The following is a 21,018-nucleotide window of genomic DNA, read 5'->3' as shown; positions in this document are numbered from 1 at the left end:
AAATGGCACATGTAAACTTACCGTTGGCATGTCTTCGTCATCTGCATCTAGTATCAAACATAGTTGTTGACAAATATCTCTCAGAAGGGTTCGCACATTTACTGATGATGTTGTTTTACCAATGGATCGTATAACTATTCTCGCATCCACCCTATAATGTAAAAATTAAAGTAACAAACATAGAAAGGAGAATTCAGAACGGAACGTCCATTACTAAATGTAAAAAAATGAAAAACTCAAACTCATCAAACGAATGGAAAACAACTGTCAAATTCTTGACTTGGTACAGGCATTTTCTTATGTAGAAAATAATACTAGAACAGTAACGATCTATTTCAGTTCTTGTTGATCATGTTAGTTTACATTTTCTCACAATTACGTCGATTAATGTAATCTAGCTTTTATATTTCCTTGAATGTTTAGACGAAACGAATGTAACTGTCTTTGAATAGCTTAATAAATTGCATGAGATTGACAGAAAATTTCTCTTGAAGTGATCAATGGTAATGACTGGTTAAAGTCAAAGCTGGAAAAATAAAAGCTCTTCAAAATTACAAGGTTTATAATACTAGTAAAACTTACGACTTGAACCAAGTTTTTGTATCCCTTGCTACTTTTGACAGTAGAGCTGTTTTCCCACTACCACCAGGGCCGTAGACTACCAATGGAGAACGACAATTTGATAAAAGATAGGATTTTATAAGCTGTAGTTGCTCTTGACGACCTTGGAAACTTCTTGCTCTGAAGAAAAGCACATTCATGAAAATTGAAATATTTTAAGCAAACAATGAGTGTTTTTGTAAACTACAAGAAAGAATAGCAGTTGACTTTATAAATAATTAAAAATATATTAACAGCACAACTGATATTGTCATATATCAATATTTGTATTAGGTTCGACTGAAAAAACTTATAAAGTATTCAATTAGGTTTTGGTTTAAAAAAAGTATGTGTACCTTTGTTGACAGAAACTGACATGATGTGACACTTCGTCAAATAATTTCATCTTGTTTTCTTGATTTTTCATAGCTTCCAGATCCTGGTATAGGCGATTTTGTATTGTATCTTGAAGCTGCTTACACATTTTGTCGAGGTAAACCTGCTGATAACGACCACCACTCGTTTTAATTCCTCCAGCAACCCATTCAATCTCATAAGGCAAAACATTAGCTCCAGAAACCTGTGAATAATATTATAAATGTATTATTATTTTCAAATGATTCCTTGAAAAAGTATTCAATAATTTAACTTATATCGAATATTCAATAATCTTTCATTGTTTTTCTTAGTCTCGTTTAACTTTATAAATCTTAGCGATTGACGATTTTTTTTTTATAAATTTGATGCATTTTTTTTTTATCTCTTATTATTTATAATCACAGCTATCACATATATGAATTTCAATAATTTTTGTATCAAAATGTCTACATCAATTCTGCAACGTTCCTAGAATTCAATCCATGCTGATAATTAATTCATAAATTCAGTTGTTTTCTTCTGTACATTGATAAATTGACTACTAATAGTAGTTGAAACATATACATCAATTTCCATGAAGACATCAATTGTTTCTGAAATTACTGTCACCATTGAAGCCCATTTCATAAAGTTTTTTTAAAAATTTCTCCTGAAAAGGAAACTGTCTAAGATAATTGTTAATATTACATCGTAGGGAGAAGCTAAATATACCAGAGGAATAACCTAAGTCCAAAAACGAACTGACAATTCCATGGCAAAAAAACGAAAAACGACCAAAAGACCAAAACAACATTTAACAAAACCAACATGTTAAACTAAAGACTGACACTTACGAAATACCATTGGTGATTTCAAGTGCTTTGGAATGTAATGTAAGCAGATAAAAATAACTATCAGCATAAGAGTTTATTACTGATGCATATTAAACATGACATACCATTGTGTGTATATTGTCACGATACTCTGTGATTCGATTGTGTTTCGTGTCTTCCAGACGTCTATTTACAACATCAATGTAGTCAGAATTGGACTCTTGACCAATCCCAGAGGCGATGTGTTCTAATGTTCGGTGAATGACAACACAATGATCACATGCTGAATCTGAGTTAACAATACCGTACTCAATTTCAAGATCCAATACTGAAAAAAATATAATAAAATTGAGAATGGAAATACATATATCTTCAGATTTACTTTTCTTGAAATATTTATAAAAATGCTTTTTACTTTCTATCATGTAATAATTGATCATGGCTTCAATAACTATACCGTTCAATGTTCAGTTGTGACCAATTTAGTTATTTATCACATCAATAGACGTTCACCATTTTCTCAAATCTATCACACTAAATAAAGGCAACAAGAGTAAACTGCTGTTCAGAAGTCATAAATCGATTAAGAGCTAACAATCAGGGTTACAACTAAAACCGACGGAACGGTCAACCACCTGAACTATAAAAGGAAAGTGAACTTTTATTTTTGTGATTATCAGGATATCTCATCTCGTACAACGTGTCTCAAATCTTAAAAAGAAATAAAATTCTGAACCGACATGTATAAACTACACACACTTGCTGAAAATACAGGAAATAAAGTTACAAGAAATACCTACATGAACTCGAAAATTTTCTCCTAGATTTCTCATCGGGGAAGACCTCTGGAACAATCTGCATAAGAACTGAATTAATTTTAGCTTCCACTTCCTTCCACGATGTGCGTCCAGCTTCACGTCTAGAAAAATCACCTTTAATAAAATCTGAGTACTCTGAGCTGAAAAAAATACATGAATAACATATATAATTTCATTTTCATGAATATTGATTTTACAAAATAACAGAACGAATTTTAATTATATTGCTAACAAAAATAAAGCCATATTTAATAAAAAAAAAAAAAAGTCAGACTACGAACTAAATTAATGAAGATGTGCGGTACTTAAAGATCCGTTTTTCCTCGGACTTAATTCAAGATTTTTTTAGCTTATACTTTTATTGGCTTTCCTATGTTTTCTGCGTTAAGGAGAAGATTAACCCTGTCATCACTTGTTCTCTCTCCCTTTGAAGATCATGGGATTCCCTCATTTTTAAATCTTGATTTGTATCTTCTAAATGTGTTTACGAGATTTAAAGATCGGTAAACTACTGATGCCCCTAATTTTTTAAATGATTCACGAAATTTTAAGATTAGTCAACATCTGTTGCCTCTAATTTCTAAAAGTGTTTACGAATTTTCAGATCGGTAAAATACTGTTGCTTTTACCATGTCTAATTTTATAACGAATAAACGAGATTTGCAGATCGGTATACAACAGTAACTGTTGCCTTAGATCTCTCACAATACCATACTTTCAAAATTGCTTTGGCTTTAAATTAAATGCCTAGTCAATAAATTCTTTTTTTTTTACAGAATTTATCGTTTGCCTCAATGGTATACTAATTTTTATATTGACAGTTTGCTTTATCAGTTTAAACATTCCTATGCATTGAAAACTGTCTGAATTTCAAAGGGCTATCATTTATTGGAGTGAATTTAAATTGCTTATTTGAAAATAATAATGAAATGACTATCTATATGCTCACGTATCATGGATTTTCATTTATTTTACATTAATATGATAGAAAAGAAAATAGATGGGTACCATCCATGTATAAATATTTCTATAATAAAATGTAAGTGGCATATGAGACGAGGTTCAATAGGAGAAATTAGCGTCCCATACTTTTTTTTACATTTCTTTTTTGAATTGAAAATGAAAAATCAAATAGATAGAGGGCATCGACTTTTAGGCTATAAAGCAATAAACAATATTGGTTTCCACACGTTTTTGCTTACAGATTTTTGTTACTTCTGAGGCATCGAACATACCTAATTTTTTGCAGTCTATAAATAGGTGGGACATGATTTTCATCCAGTTTATACCAATGCATCAATAAGGCAGGACTAGGAAGTGAATCATGTTTCTCCTGTAACATTTTAACTACCGCTGCTTCTCGTTTGATTGTTTCAGCGTGAGATCTGAACTTGTTGATGTCGTTTGCAGAGTTTATTTGATGTGGAATGTCCGCTGATGATGGCTCTTTGTCATTTAAATCACTTGCAGTATTTTCCGAAGTTATTCCACTATCTTCCCTTTCACGTTCTTCCTTGACTTCGTCTATTTCTTTTAAACGTTTTCGTATCTTTTCAACCTCATTTTCTGTATGACTTCTTGTTTTCTGTATAATTTTCTCAAAATCATCTTGTGAAATTTTGGCTGGTAGTATGCTTGGTCCATATTTCTCTCCTAGGAATAGCTATAAATATAAATTAAACAAATGTAGTCGATACTATTATTACAATTAAATTCCAGTTGTGGGTTAATTTCTCTGTTTGTACTACTTTATTCTTCGTCTTATGTATAATTGAATGTTACAAAGTGAAAAATAACAATTTAATTTTTTTGATGAACTAATTAAAAGCTCTTTTCTGGACGAACTTTCCTAAATCTAAACATTTGAAAACCAGGGGATAATAAAACGTAGGAACCTTTAGAGATATTAGAACAAACGGAAACCAAAAGTAAAAGCCTATTTAAACTAATATCATTTTCGATTGAGGGAGTTGGGCAGAGGTATCGAGATATAGTAAATGAAAATAAAACGAAATAAATATCGTGCGTCAAAAGCGCTTACTATTATTTTCTTTCAGACCACAGGTTTTGTAAACATGCATGGTTTTTCTATAATGCCCCTTGTTGATCGGTGTGTATGTACCTGTAATTAATCATTTTCTTGGAAACCATGTAAAATTTGTAGGTAAGCTTTGCTTCTTCTGTATTTTATTTCTTGGTCACTATTCATAATGGTGTAGCTGTACGATTGGTTTGTATTTCATATGATTATTGATCATTACTACTTCATTGACCTTCGATTCCAATACAAAATCTATCTGTTTAGATACTTACTACCATATTAATCTCATACTCAGAGCTCAGACAAGAATGAAGTGTATTAAGAAATGTCTCAGGTAATGAATGGTCATCAAAAGTACAGTCTTTCAAACCCCAATGGAGATCATAAACGTCTAATTCAAAGCCTTTGGCTGCGCAGAAATTACGGAGTTGTGGAAAGACTCTTTCCATTAGAACTGATCTTTCTGTTACTGAATCTGCAATTTAAAACGCAGTTCTAAGTTAGTCAACAAATAACAATATGCTAAATCATCGTAAGATGAAAAGGCAGACAGACAAGAACTATATAAGCAGAGTCACGTTATAGTGCAATGAAGGTCTTTTTTTATCATAACAAACTATTTGAAAGTTACTAAAAGGCTTATTTCTAGATATATACTGGTCTAGAACATTTGAGTTATTGCTAAATCATGATTTGAAGTATAGATATTTTCAGGTACTAGTATAAACAAAAAATTAGATAAACACTCTGTTCGTAAATCCCAAGATTTTATTTTATTGTTATAACCGAAGAAAATTTGTCCACTTGTTAACAAGGTTAATATAAAAACAACACGTTATCTTAAGCTTATCATTACATTTACCTGAAAATCCAGAAGACAGGTAAATCCTAATTGTTTTACTATTAGCAGAACAATATCTATTTACGTTTCCGTTTAAAATGTCAGAAACCTTGTCTTCGTGTGATATCCGGGTTTGTTCTCTGGTCATTGGCCTTTGTAATACTGGAGTCGGCACGGGGCTGACCTGGCATTGTCTAAAATCTCCATAGTCACTTGAATCATCTTCAAGATTAAATGGAGGTATATCAAGGATTTCGTCCTCTTCCGCGCTCAAATTGCCCTTTGTGGTGTCATTGCCTTCTGCTTTGCTGTCTGCTTCATCGGCTGCTGAGTCAGTATTAGTAACGTTTACAGTTACTGCGGAGTGTCCATTTTTGTGTCCATGGTCATTCTTGATACCAGGTAAAGCCCTACCATTTTCAACTTTTCCATTTGATTCCTCTTTAGGTGTTTGTTTCTTTGGTTTAATGACTTCTATATCGTTATAGCGATTGAAGATGTCAGGCCTTTTAGTCTTGAAATAGAAATAACAGGATTGACTTTTACTTAAATGTCGAAGAGCAGTAGATGTGCAATGACATCTAATAAAGAAAACATGTGAATTAGAAAAAAAACCTAGTAATTTAAGAATTTAACAAATCTTATATCATAATTTCAAACTAAATATTTCCCAAGTAATATCATGATGCCATCGCAAAAGCAGTGACAATCGTACTAGCTCTGCAATCGAAACGTTGCTCGAAATCATCACTCACTCAGATGTTGTTATGTCGATCAGCACTTTAAAACAGAAATAGTTTTCTTAATAACATTTAAAGTGGTCTTTAACTGCTCGCTTGTTGTAATCAGTTATTCACTGACTTGCAGTATCGTTGTGGGTCATCTTTCGTAAAAACGATAGACATGTACATATACTAACTAGCAAGCTTGAATCGACAAGTTTATATTGTTAACCTTACACATAGATTCTGTGTTTTAATGTCATTCCTAACTGGGGTTACCTGTTTTTTTCTAGGGACACTCTGACTGGTTGAACTTTCGGACGTTTCTTTGTCTTCCGACTCTGTTAGGCTGTTCATGTCATCATTAAATCGATTATATATAACTATCTACAAATATATTTTCTATAGTTATCATTTGTTAAGAGTTGCATTCTGACTTACATGACTTACCGGTTGTTTTCTAGTGACATTCTGACTTACCGGTTCTGTTTAATGTCAATCTTACTTACTGGAGTTTCCAGTTATTTTCTATTGGCATTCTTACTAACTTGACTAACCGGTTGCTTTCTAATGCCATTCTAACTTACTTGTTGTTTTTGACTTGAATTCTGACTTACCGGTTGGTTTCTAATGCCTTGAGAACTTACTGGGGTTACTAGTTGTTTTCTAGTAGAATTCTGACTTACTGGTTGGTTTCGAATGCCATTCTAACTAACTTAACTTACCAAATGTTTCTAAAACCATTTTATTTTACTGGGGTTACCGGTTGTTTCAGTGCCTATATAACTTGACTTACCGGTTGTTTTCTAGGGGCATTTTGACTGGTTGAACTGTCGGGCGTTTCTTTGTCTTCTGACTCAGTTAAACTGTTCATGTGGTCATCTATTCGTTTATTTAAAACTCTCTATAATAGATTGGTCTCCATTAGAATACATGTGTACTGTACATGCACGAGTAGATGATATACTAGAAGGTTAAACTAAAAGTGTTCAGATAAAACCAAAAAGATATTAACGTTTATCATAAATGATACTCAACCCTCAAAGACTTGCATTGATATTTTTTATCTTGAAAAAATGTCCACAAATGTATTTAGTAATTAGTGTCATCAGAGAGTCCGTCTTGATTTTTAAATTGTCATCTAACTTCAGCATTATAAGACGTTTTTTTTTTTATTAACAAAAGCCATATACACGGAAGTATATCGCTATTGAATTAAATCGAATTATAAAAGTATTTTTTACGAAATCTCCTATCGGTTATTGGAGATCATACATATCTCACTGCAGTCAGTGCGGTTTGAGGATCCTTCATGTATCATGTATATTTATAGGATGAAAGTTAACATGAATAAGACAGTTACCTATAACCAGTATTTTTATGTGTTTCATTGTTTTATAATTAAAAGTCTTTAAAATATGTTATGATTATCTGGAGTTTAATTTTACCAAAAGAAAAGATGCGCCTTCCTAGATTTATCTTTTCAGGAACGCTCAAAGCCAAACGTTTGGCTAATTAATGCGAATTTGAATATTGAAATCCATTTTCTGACCGTTTTTAAAGGAGTTTATGCGATTATGCCTTTTGAGTGTAGGCATTCATATGCCTCGTTTTCATCTACATTTGTATTTGAACAGTATATTTAGCATTCAGTTCTGTAGCACATTAAAAGAGATACGAGAAAGCAGCTATTCAGTAATACTACTTACCCTTAGATGATTGACAACTCTTTTGTCAACATCGACGGTATACTTTTTGTACTGCTTATTCCAGTGGGCATCACCAGCCTGAAATATTAATAACATTGTATTTTATTGTCTACATTTTCATTTTTATATAATAATCTCTATTCCTGGAATCAATATGTACTTTTGTTTTATATTTGGTTTACTAAAATAACTTCAATGCAAAGCATAACAAATTGTAGTTAAGAGCAACTGCATAGAGAGTTGCTATCTCCAAGCTACTACATGTATATAATGTTTTGGAGTTTACTGTGGCTTTCATTTTGCTGAACTAGTTTACATCATTATTTACGGCCCAGGTGAAGCCAGCCTACGGGTTAAGGATTTTCTCGCTGCGTTGAAGACCCATTGATATATACATATATAAAGGCAACAGTAGAATACCGCTATTTGAAAGTAATAAATCGATTGAGATAAATCATTATATAAATAGTGTCTAACATAGGGATATGTCAAACGTTTCTTTGATAATGCACATAATTTTTTTTAATATTGGTATAATCATAGAGTAAGGAAATAAAGGCTTTCCCATGAATATGTTTCCTTTTAAGTTAAAACAAAACCCTCTTTATCTGCGATGTCATGCACATTTAACAGATTCATATTTCAGAACTTTCTGATGGCCATTTAATTATATATCCAAAATAGTGTCGTGATTTACCAAAAAAAGAAGAAGATACATTTATGAGTTTGCCTACGGATACATCTGGTGACTGGAGTTAGCATTCAAATTAAGTAATCACATATTCATTGCAACAATTCTATTTAAATGCCTCTTGTCATCACTGCATGTGGTAACACATCAATAATCATATTTTAATATTAAAGTCATCTTACAAATAATGTCATATATAGCAACAACAAAGAGCGTCGAGTTACTCTTCAGATAACTCGTATCAAGAAACTTGCATTGAAAAAGAATCATCACAAGAAAGACTGGACTCAATAATCTTAAAATTTGAAATAAGACTTATAACAAATACCAGGGTTATGATTGTGAACGTCCGACGCCCGTTTCTTCTTCAAAAGACTCACAAAATGAAGATCAAATAAAAATAGTAAAAAAAACAGACACTTACTAATATGATACAAATGACAAAGGATCGTGGTATTTCCACAATCCACCATATATAAAACATAAGTGAAAAGTAAAAGCACAAAAATACTGAACTCCGAGGACAATTCTAAAGGGAAAGTTCGTAATCAAAGTTCAAAATCAAAACCTTAAACACATCAAACGAATGGATATAATCAACTGTCATATTCCCGACTTGGTAAAGGCATTTTCTTATGTAGAAAATGGTGTATTGAACCTGGTTTTGTAGCTAGCTAATTCTCTCACTTGTATGACAGTCGCATCAAATTCCATTATATTGACAACGATGCGTGAACGAAACAAACAGACACAATAGCTAAGCAAAATAGCATACTTTTTTTTACACTTTAAGCGCTAAAAAATTCCTTTTCGACATGGAACCTGCAATTTTAATCATGTTAGGCTTTTTGATATACTCTTAAAAATGATATTTATGGTTATCAGATTAAAATTATGATTATAAAAAAGACAGTTAATCTTAATAAAAAAATCAACCAGATATATCAGACATACAAACAAGTACAATTTTCTTTTTCGTATAGATTATTTAGGTGATCTTACCTTCTTTTCTAGCCTATAAGCCGAAGCCTTTCTCATCTTTGATTAGTAAAAAATCAAAGCACTCTAATGATATATACCAATATTAAAATAAATAACACCGATTATTCATTCCAACAGCATGTTTCTCAGTACAACTTTTCTCACAGAATTCCTCAATATTTCGATATATGTATCTAAGTTAAAAATCACTTCGACTCTGTGCTTAGTTATATAAATCAAGCACAGTCAAGTGTTATAAATATATTAAATACGACCCGGAGTATTACATAAATAGGATAATTTGATATATTCAATATTGATACAAAATATGAGCCGACTATTAAATAAATGACTAATTTTCTGGTTTATAGATCGTATGTCCTATCAAATACAAGTTTCTGTTCTATTGTAATATGGTATTCAGACGCATAGTAAATATTAAGTACGTTAGCATGTCTGAAGTTGTTTATTACATATAATTTCAAATCAATAATATCGAAAAATATTAATTTGACCTAATAGCAAGGTTATGTAAAGTTAAACAAACTATTAAAGCTAATAGAATAACAAAAAATATAATCAAATTACCAATGAAAATGAATTCCAATAATGATTTTATTGTAAGGTGAGGCTTTAATGGGACATAAAAAGACAATTACATTTTAGGGCAATAATTTATCAGACATTAGTTCTGCAATCGTTGAAAAAATAGTCCACTTTCTCCACCCCAAAAAAATGAGTCAATATGAATTGCTTGCAGAGACTTGGAACATAATGGTTTTATAAAGAATGAAAGGATCATTAACCTGTTATAGGATATTACATGTTTCTGTTATAACGTATAGCTGTAAAATTTATCAGAAAAGCCTATCATTGTTATACTTTATACATGTTTTAATAGCAAACAGATTATCAGTCATAAAATTTTAAAAAAATCACGTGATATAGACGAGTTGAAATGAATAAAACGTTACGGTAAATCTGAACATTGCCATTCAACCTTATGATATGATGTAATATGGGTTAACAAACTACAGTACATCAGTCCTTACTGACTTTAGACATTTAAAAGAATTATTAGAATATTGACTATCTGTTTGAATTATTCACTAATTTTCTAAAATAATGCTAATTTTGAGTTTGACAGTGTACATAAACTCATCATAGATACCAGTATTAAATTTTGTATTTAAGGCAGACGCATGTTTCGTCTACAAAAGACTCATCAGCGACGCTCGAATCCAAAAAAGTTAAAAAGGCCAAATAAAGTACAAAGTTGAAGAGCATTGAGTACCAAAAGTCATAAAAGTTTTATCAAATACAGCTAGGTTAATCTATTCATGAGGTAGAAAAGCCTTAGTATTTCAAAATTCAACAGTTTTGTGAACATTAAATTTATAAATATGACCATATCAGTGATAATTCACGTCAGTCAGAAGTGCTGACTACTGGGCTGGTGATAGTACCCTCGGGGAATTAAAACTCCACCAGCAGTGGCATCGACCCAGTGGTTGTAAATAACCTCATCATAGATACCAGGATTGTAATAATGTTCTTGTGTTGAAAATTTATGTTATATACTAATGTATGTCTATTTTATTTAAAAGTTATGATATCATCCGTACACATGATGTTTCTAGAGAGCCCGAAGTACAAACAAAGACAAATTCAAGTTTTATCCTACCATTACAACTCACTCGGAGCTCCTGGAACTGAAGAAGGACAAACGAAGCGGAGTAATCCGATGTTAATGATATATCTATTACCTATAGCTAACTACCATCAAAAGCTAGTGGACAAATGATATATGTCACAATGTCTTTTCATTAGAAAATGCGAAAAAGGCAGAGCAAATGATTTCAAATCGAAATTGAAGATTTCAATATGTAGATTAAAAACAATTGAAGCAACTCAAATACGTATTAAGCAATTAGAGACGACATAAACATATACACACTTTGGTACACATTACTTGAACATCTCAAGTGACACATTGATAGTGAATTACAGGATGATTTTGTTTATTGTGGTATTATGTCTAAACGATAGGTGTGCACCGAGGGCATTATATGTTCCGGAATATAGCTAAATCAGTATCCCAGACCATTTCTTTTGAATTTTTAAATAGATGTCACAGAAACTTATTTGTGATCTTTGTCCCTTTGCCATTAACATGTAACACATGCTATAATGTCTTACCGCCTTTGCGTTAGACAGAGTTGACTTGCCCTTTGTCTTTTATATCTAACACAATGCATAATGTTCTTACCTCCTCTGGGTTAGACAGAGTTGTATTGCCCTTTGGTTGTCTATGGAAAGTGGGTTCCCGTTTGACTTGTAATGGAGGCAGTACTCCTGCTCTTCTTCTCCCATCATCAGCATGCTGAAATAAACAATTAATATTTCATCATTTATAGAACAAAGTCTTATTTCTGGATTAATACCCTGATCTGAGAGCGTCCTTTATCTATGGTATTTCCTGTTTGAAATCGGTAGGGGTTGAATAATTATTCAATGTATAAAGAGAATGCTAAAACATTCTGTCACTTGTTTCCCTTAAAGTATGTGTAATATAAAAAAGAAGATGTGGTATGATTGCCAATGAGACAACTATCTACAAAAGACCAAAATGACACAAACAATTAACAACTATAGGTCACCGTACGGCCTTCAACAACGAACAAAGCCCAAACCGCATAGTCAGCTATAAAAGGCCCCGATAAGACAATGTAAAACAATTCAAACGAGAAAACTAATGTACGTATGGCTCAATTGCCTATTTAAACGGTATAAGCATATGAAATGGAAAAAAAATAATAATAAGTAAACGTATGTGTGTTTGTTTGTTGGGTTTTAACGCCACTCTCAATGCCCTTAGCTATATCCTGGTGACCATGTTTTGGTTTTTGGGAAGCCACACCTTATCATGAGAGGGGTTCAAACTCACTACCTTGGGTATGACCGGATATTGATCACTGTAGTGTAGACTCACTGTTGCTTATGATAATTTATAACTAATTTCAATATGATTATGTGATTATTTGAGAGCATTCACAAGTACACGTTAATTGTATAATCGTTTGAGAGCTTTCGTAATTTCAAGTTTATTGTATGATCATTTGAAAGCTTTCGTAATTTCAAGTTTATTGTATGATCATTTGAGAGCATTCATCATTATTATAGCAATATTTTCGTCATTTGTCAATACAGACATTATAATTTCGTTTGAAACTAAACTCAATGAACACTGTCAGAATAAAGAGTACGTTTAACCTCTATAAAAAATATACAAGTTCAGGTTAAACTTTTTAATTGCCACATTTATAACATAATAATTAGAATAAGTAATGCTTTAAAGAAACAGACGGAATGTTGTCTTATGGTTAGATTGTTCCTAGGGTAAACTAGATTTAAAGCCAACGCTCACGGACAGTTCTCCTTTTTAACCTGAATTTTATATTCAAATAAATCAAGCAATCGTTGGAATTTTAAATGTTTAATTTCATAAATTATAATTGAAACTTTATAGACCTGTTTAATGTACTGTAAGTAAAATGATAATTGAAACCTACAATATTTGTCTACAGTTTAACTGTAAAATCAAAACGATAATGAAATATCTGTTTAAACTAAATAAATTTCCACAAGGTCAAAAATACATTTTTTTTTCGAATTTTTTGTATCTATTTTACGAAAAGGAAGTATAAAAAGTAAAAAGTGTCACTGAATTCCATTTTAATGTGGCTCACAGATGTTTGATAGAAACAGACTGCAATGATTTTAAACTACACAAATAATTATGATTGCTGTGGTAGGCCTAGATAAGTGTTGTTGTGTCCCATGAAGGATCCCTTTCATTTTTTCCTTCAGATATTGAGCAAGTTTATCAAAAATGTAATGTCTAAAATATCCTGGGATCTCTCTCGTTCTCTTTTCACTTTGGTAAGAACAAGCAATGATTTCAAATCTAATATGAGCTGTAGACTTTCACGAAGAATAGAAGATCTGAACTTTAAATTTCATTTTCTAGATAATTACAGACCTAGCGTTTGCTCATATTACATCTTTAGAGACCAATTTTAATATTATTTTCTGATTTAAGAAGTTTAAATTTGTTATTGGTTTTATTTATATTGTTATGCAGTTAAATCTTAGGGGGAATTTTGGAGTACACATACTTGTTAACGAAAGTGCCATTGACATTTACTGCACCGTATATTTAAATATTTGTTTTCAATTTCATGTCACTCTCACGGATAACTTCACGATGAATTACAACGCTTATTACTAAGCACTCCTGTACAATTTAAAGCTTTAACATGTTTTAGAACATATAAATTATAAAATTTTAAAGACTCTTTTAAAATTAATATGTAATGAATATAAAGGGAAAACCCACCACAATATTGTTTGTTTCATCTGAGATTTGTTGAGTGGTAATCCGAACTTTGTATAGAAATTACTTTTCAATATCAAATAATAATTGTGAATTCTAATAATTAACAGAATAAAATAGGTGATTTTCATTAAAAAGATGAATTGTGCAGATAAGAGTCATTCTATAACAATTTTTGAATCAAAGTCACATAGATCAAAGATAACGATTTAATGCACGGGTATTCCCTCACGATGCACTATGTAACAAGTGCAATGTTGCTTTATCTACAATGTGTATAAACTCATCATAGATACCAGGACTAAATTTTGTAAACACGCCAGACGAGCGTTTCGTCTACAAAAGACTCATCAGTGACGCTCGAATCCAAAAAAGTTTAAAAAAGGCCAAATACTAGTAGAGAACGTATATTGTTTTCTTCTTTGCTTGATGTATATAGATTATACCATGTCATTTTTCATATCAGACCCCTTATCAGCTCTAGGTCATGATACCAGCCCGAGAGCCGACAGGCATGTGAATGATGTTAATATGTTCTTTTTATCATTTGCTTCGGAAAAATGCTTTTGTTGTAATATTTGTTTTGCATTTTTTAATAATATATTTTCCTCATTCCTAATAAAAAAAAAAATGTATCCTACTTTGATGTACAAAAGTAATCAAATGAAAGTGTAAATTGTAACCAACAAATTATAATTATTACTGGTACAAATCTGAAAGGCTGTTTCTTTACTGTTACAACTGAGATGTTGTCTATATTTGACATTTTCAATCTTTGCTACTTTAAAGTGTGCATCGTAAAATAGTGTACTGTAGCTTGATATAATAAAAAAAAATATAATATTCAGGATTTACCAAAAGTGAAAGATCTTAAATTTATTTGACAAAATAGATCAATTTGAGCGATCTATTATGCATTATGTACACTATATCTTTTGAAATCGAATTATTCTTAAGATGTTTTGCGTTTCATGATAGTGTATGTTACAATATTGCAAATTTGGAAGTTATGTTATATATAACACGAATTTGATGGTTCAAAGTCTTCGCTTTTATGTCAATTATATATGCATAGATGAATAGAAGAGAGACCTACGGGCAAAATGTTAACAACTATATGTCATCATACGGCATTCAACAATGAGCAAATCCCATACTATTTACTAATCTATCAAACACCAATGTATGTCATACATGATACAGTTGAAGTGAGACTAACGGCCTGATAAATACTCAAAACATTAAACGAAATACAACAATGGGAGACATGAACCAACTACAGCAACTGGATTGCATGCTCCTGTTCGGTACATGAATAATGGTATGAGCTCTTTTCTCCTAAAACCTTAGACAGTCATATAACAGCACTACATGAAAACAAACTAAAAGAGCTGAAACAGATCCGCACTGATTGTCGACAAAATATTTGTCTAGTATTACAATAATGTCTGGAAAAGGACTAATAATACATTTTCTGTTTATATATTCTGGTATTCAGGCCGACTTTTAAACAATAGAGCCATTTCAGACTGAAAACAGGGAACTAATGAATAATTTGCTGAGGAGTTTGAACAATAAAGGTTTAGTATACCTTCAACGTTCTCTACCGTAGATATCGATGACATTTTTCAGTCTTCAAAGATTAAACTTTAATTTAATTCAGTTTATTTATGGTATTTTAGTTTGAACGAAAGCTACAAATGATTTAATAACAAAACATCTCCCATGACTTCAGCATTTAAACTCGTCGTTTAGTAGAACTACAAATTAAAATTCAAGCGATGTAAAGATAAATGCATCAATTTCCAACGTGTTAGGTCTTGAAATGAATGAATAATTTTAAAATATAGATGTATAATAGTATGTAAAATTATTCGCATGTAAAACGATATAAGCATTCGTGTTTAATTGAAGTGAAAAATATTTAAAATGTTGATTTGGTATAAATTTATTGATGTGGAAGGGTCCTTTGAAGCCACTCCCTGTAATTTGTAATGTGTATTGTTCAAAAACAGGCTTCATCGAGACAAACAAACTTAAAAAATAGTTTCAGTGTTTGTACGATTTTATGGATGTTATAACTTTGAATAAGTACATATTGCAATGATATACATTTTGAACTGTTTTATATCTATGTATAATATTATTAAATGTCCTGTTTAAAACGTATTTTACATTTAACGACCTTTGGCGAACTAGGATCATTATTTTAAATGTTTAAAACTTGATATCTTCTTAATTTTATCAAAACAGTAAAAATGAAAAAAAACAGAATTTTGAATTGCAACATTGGTAAGGTACGGACGACTATACGTTTACCTTCATGTTTTTATGCTAATAATTGACACAGTTTAAAAAATAACCGATAGGACTTGTTTCTATATCCTTCACAACAGGATTATAGAAAAACATTTTTTGCGTTTCAAATTTTTCGCAAACCATAGAAATCCATGAGAGTGCATGGACAATAAAGTACATGAAATAGGTAGATATTTTCAGGTGGCTTTAACAAGTTTAAAAGGACATAAGTGTACAAACAACACACTCAGCAAGATGACTTAATATTAAATTTAAGTAGGCTCGTATCGAGACGAGAATATGATAAACTATGAATATGTTATATAAAAACCAGCGGGTAGAGAAGGATATGACGTCTGCCTTTTCATTTGACACGGAAAAGATAGAACAGCTTTTTGATATACATTTTGATTGGCTAAAACAACCCCAGTTATTAACATTGGACTTTTACCATTGTTTTTGTTATTTTCTTCGCGTCGTCGAGTTAATTTTGATTGTCTCTTTCGTATAATCCACTTCTTTTTTACAAGCGCAATCTATTTTTTTCATGTTAATATTAGTTACATAGTGTATATATGGGGTCAGTAAATTCCATATGGGGCGAGAGCAATGAATATATCCTACGTATTCCAAAGATGTTTAAGACATTTACCATGATTTATCCTATTTTACCTCTAGACTACGAACCTTAACTTTTGGTCACGAGCGTAAATGATGAAGGCGAGTGTATATGATGAAGGCGAGCGTATATGATGACGGTTGTCCAAGCAACACGTGATATGCGCGTGGAATCACTTGGAATACGTGTTGTGTACTAACATGTTGGTCAGTTTTACTGAAGGTGAACTATCAGTCCTCTATGGTACCAACCGTGCGCCAGGTAGCAAGCGTTAATGTACAAGTATGCTATTGATAAATTTTGTCTATAAATTTCCAGTTAATAAACTAACTTGGTTGTTCTAAAATCAAGATTGCAACTACCTCAGGCAAAGTAGACATTTAAAGGGGGTCTGATCTATCCCTTTGGTTTGTATCCTCTTAATCATTTTTAATGTTTGACTTTCTCATCTTGTGATCACAAGTATACCTGATGAATGTTATTCCATTAAAAATACGAAGTTTAAAGAAAAGTCTGTTTCTCGTTGTAGATTTGAGACATGAAATTGTTTTTATTTCTTCATGATATTTTTCATTCTCTAAAATTACTTTCCAGGATAAGTAGGCCATGTTCATTTCAATTTCATTTAAAGTTAAGATGTATTATATATCTACAACTTGCTAAATAGTTTTCCTAAACCATTTTATAAATAGTAAACAACCTGTCTTTTAACAAGTATCTGCTATGGGAAATAAAACTTTTTGTACTTTAGTACACAAAATCTTTAAATATCACTACACTTTGTATTAATGATATGATAACAACAATAAAGCTATATTAAGGGCTATCATTCTAATTTGAATTCACTTCAGAATATTGAAGTGCCTATATATTATGTTTTCTTTTTTTCTATTTTTGATTTTCGGTATGTTATTTAATCGATACTAAATATATCCTCATAAAATAACTTTTTAAGATCGTACAATTTTCGGTCAAATTCTTTCGAATAAACTTTTTCAAATTCCGTAGGCATTTATAAATAAAATCACTCTACTCTGCACAGAGAGAGTTTATCAACTCACATAGAATTAAAAGGTCCCCCCCCCCCCCCCCCCCCCCGATTCTTTTTGTGAAATTTGTTTTTCCTCCAGCCAACTATTTTATGCAACTTTTCAGATCTTATGGAAATGAAATTAAAACACATTGCACCGACAAAACAAATTCCAATGACAAAGCAGAATGATCTGTCAGGTATTAACCTTAAAGTATGTTTAAGTATACTTAAGGTAAAAAGTCACTAACCACAATGATTAATATAAAATCAATGAACTTAGTCTTCCCAATATCTTATCCAAACTACTCCGGTATGTAAGATATGGTTCTTTATTCTGAAGGACGAAGAGATAATACAATAAGATCACTATAAATTGTACTGTAAGAATTAAATTATAGTAATCAATTACAAAACGTACAGTGGAAAAAGTCATCTTACTTTCTGAACTTTTTTTTACTATGTGAATCTTTACCACGAGTACTAATCGTATTTGTTTTGTGTTAAAACACTATGCTACTATTTTATACAACAAAAGTCCAAATGGCTAAATTATAATTGTTTTATGATTCGAACCTATTCTGTTGTTGTCTGTCATAATGTGTTCGGGTTTTTTTTGTCAATCATTAGCTTGTTGGTTTTCTTATTTGAATTATTTCACATTTTGTCCTGTGGGACCTTTTCATAGCATACTATACAGTACGGATTTTGCTCATTATTGATGTAGCCGTATGGTGACATTAAGTTGCTCTCATCAACGTCATTTGGACTAGCGGATAGAAGTTGTCTCATTGGCAATCCTACCACATCTAATGTCTTTACGAATCCATGATAAATTATCATTTCAAAGTAACGAAACTTTTTTTAAGCATTACGTGGAGCGTGCATCCAAGCATATACTGTTTTAAAAGGGTAGATAGGAAACAGGAATATTATGCTTTATCTATATCTTAACATGCATATATTGAAACTCTTAAAAGGCGTCGTTCGCCTTATTGTTAAAAGTAAAATGCTATAATTATTTAAAGAGTGTTCTAAAATATTTGAATTTGACATCTGCATGACTTGTAATCTGAAACTATTGTCGTGTATATACCACTTTCTATAATCAAAATAAATCTTCTCGTCTTAAATGGGACCATTTTCTAACATATAACAATTGTCCAAGATCATAATTATAAGTAAATTGGTCCAAATTGAAATTGCTTTGTTTTCTATGTTTATGACACGAATGGCATATGTATACTTTTTAATAACCTATTTTGTGTATGATATAAACAAAGTACGTGAAGACAATGTGTTTATCAACAATTTTAGGTTCACTATTTTCAACAAGAGAGGAGAGATGAGGTCCACTAACAAAATAAGGATGGCATGAAAAAATAGGAAATAAGCCAAAAAACACGAAAAATGGGACATTAGGGTAACATTCTCTTAATTCCTCCTTGGACACATATAAACTACATCGGAACTGTTGAAGTTTTCAACAATAGACGTCCAGTTTGAAAAAGCTATAAATCGTCTAAAGTAAAAAGAGAATTAAACTTTTAGAACATTTTGATACAATGACCAAACGAGCATCCTTGCCTCATATACAGACAAGTTACTGTTACGTTTTTTACATTATAATCCTCGGCCCATAAAGCTCTGAACCTTTAATGAAAATGCTACCTATGTATGCAAAACTTACGTCACAGTATTAATGAGTGTGTTTGGTTTCTAACTTTAAAATCAAACCTTAGACTATTTCATATACAGAGAAATGTTTACAGATATTTTAACGAAATGTACATATTATGTATAAACTCCCCACTTGGTAATGACAAAAATCATAAAAACATTATATAAAACTGAAGCATGTTTCTTAGTTTTCTTTTAGAGTGTTTTTGACAAGAAAAGAACCATTATCTTAGATTTTGTCATCTTGACTTAATTAAAATAAAAATTTGTGAAAAATCAAATAACTGCCAAAACTTTTTATTTCATATGCTTGATATCGAAAACTCCATGAAATTCGATTCATTAGAACTTAAAAGTGAAACATATATTCCAAGTTTTATGGTAGTATAATCTTATCGGATTTGTTCAAAATAGGGAAAACTGTAAATTAAAGTAATATTTCCTGTTATTTACGCTATTAGAGAATATTACAGATCTAGAAAAATGGCAATACCATAACAATTCTGTTAGACCATATTTAACGGTCCAGTTGTATCAAAGAAAACATGGAAAATATTAAAACATTTCAACTATTATCGTAATGCTTTGAAATACAAGAAAACCAGTGTTGTATTCGAAGTCGAAATCAATTAAAAATACCGTTGGAAACCTTAATTAAATTCAATTTACAGGAATATTCTTCATGGTTCTGGAATGTTATCTATGTATACTGATCACAGACCATGTTAGCATATTAACCCGAAATCAATATCTCATATCAAGGTCTTTTATAAGTAAATGTATACAATATGAAATGAAAATGAATAATTACTTTTGCGTTTTAATTACACAGTCACGTTAAAGACTGTTTGCTGAAATACTTGTTTAATATATATTTTTTAATTGCTTTGTAGAAACTATTGAAACTACTAGTATAGGGTTCCTTTAATACCAAATAATCACCAATAACGTGCCATAAGTGTACATTAACACACAAAGCACTAGGTTTTTTTCTTGATTTAATCAAATGCATTATGATTAATTGATTTTTAAGTCTTTTGCGGTAGTTAAAAAAATGAATAACAAGTTTGTCTATTGCACTTATATATTAAACTTTAAGAAAAAACACGTTTAATGTACATGACTATTTCTCTGCTTAAAAGTCTTCAGCACCGACAACACGTTTAAGCCATAATCGATGAAAACAACCAAAGCAGTCAATGCGATAAAAAACAATAATCCTTCTGTTTATAAGTATTCTTTCCTGATAAAAAAAAATATGAAGTTGTTTTTTACATACAGAAAAGAAATCAAAATGAGCAAACAGGAATCTTATACATTTGATGGACCATTTACAAACTAAAAAGGGAAGTGAAAAACAAGCATTTTAAATTTACGAATAGGATGTGCCTTAACTAGAAGA

At 31.1% G+C, this 21,018-nt stretch overlaps 1 protein-coding gene across 5 annotated transcripts in view; it reads right to left on the bottom strand.

Moving 5' to 3' along the window:
- Positions 1 to 21,018, bottom strand: part of LOC134685601 (uncharacterized) — a 61,612-nt gene that overhangs the window by 8,024 nt on the left and 32,570 nt on the right. For 4 of the 5 annotated variants that reach the window (XM_063545503.1, XM_063545502.1, XM_063545504.1 and 1 more), the window contains 11 exons: positions 11,863 to 11,976; positions 7,922 to 7,999; positions 7,009 to 7,116; positions 5,512 to 6,004; positions 4,922 to 5,124; positions 3,844 to 4,271; positions 2,591 to 2,748; positions 1,916 to 2,118; positions 957 to 1,180; positions 583 to 741; positions 22 to 151 (listed from right to left, as the gene is read on the bottom strand). In XM_063545503.1, coding sequence (XP_063401573.1) covers positions 22 to 151; positions 583 to 741; positions 957 to 1,180; positions 1,916 to 2,118; positions 2,591 to 2,748; positions 3,844 to 4,271; positions 4,922 to 5,124; positions 5,512 to 6,004; positions 7,009 to 7,116; positions 7,922 to 7,999; positions 11,863 to 11,976 — 2,298 coding nt within the window. Of the gene's footprint in view, positions 1 to 21; positions 152 to 582; positions 742 to 956; positions 1,181 to 1,915; positions 2,119 to 2,590; positions 2,749 to 3,843; positions 4,272 to 4,921; positions 5,125 to 5,511; positions 6,005 to 7,008; positions 7,117 to 7,921; positions 8,000 to 9,614; positions 9,909 to 11,862; positions 11,977 to 21,018 lie in introns of those variants that run through there. The other variant, XM_063545505.1, reaches the window with a different exon arrangement.

This window comes from Mytilus trossulus, chromosome 9, assembly GCF_036588685.1.
Source record: "Mytilus trossulus isolate FHL-02 chromosome 9, PNRI_Mtr1.1.1.hap1, whole genome shotgun sequence".
Lineage (NCBI taxonomy): Eukaryota > Metazoa > Mollusca > Bivalvia > Mytilida > Mytilidae > Mytilus > Mytilus trossulus.
The sequence above is the reverse complement of the archived record's forward strand: the minus strand, read 5'-3'. Positions and strand labels throughout refer to the sequence as shown.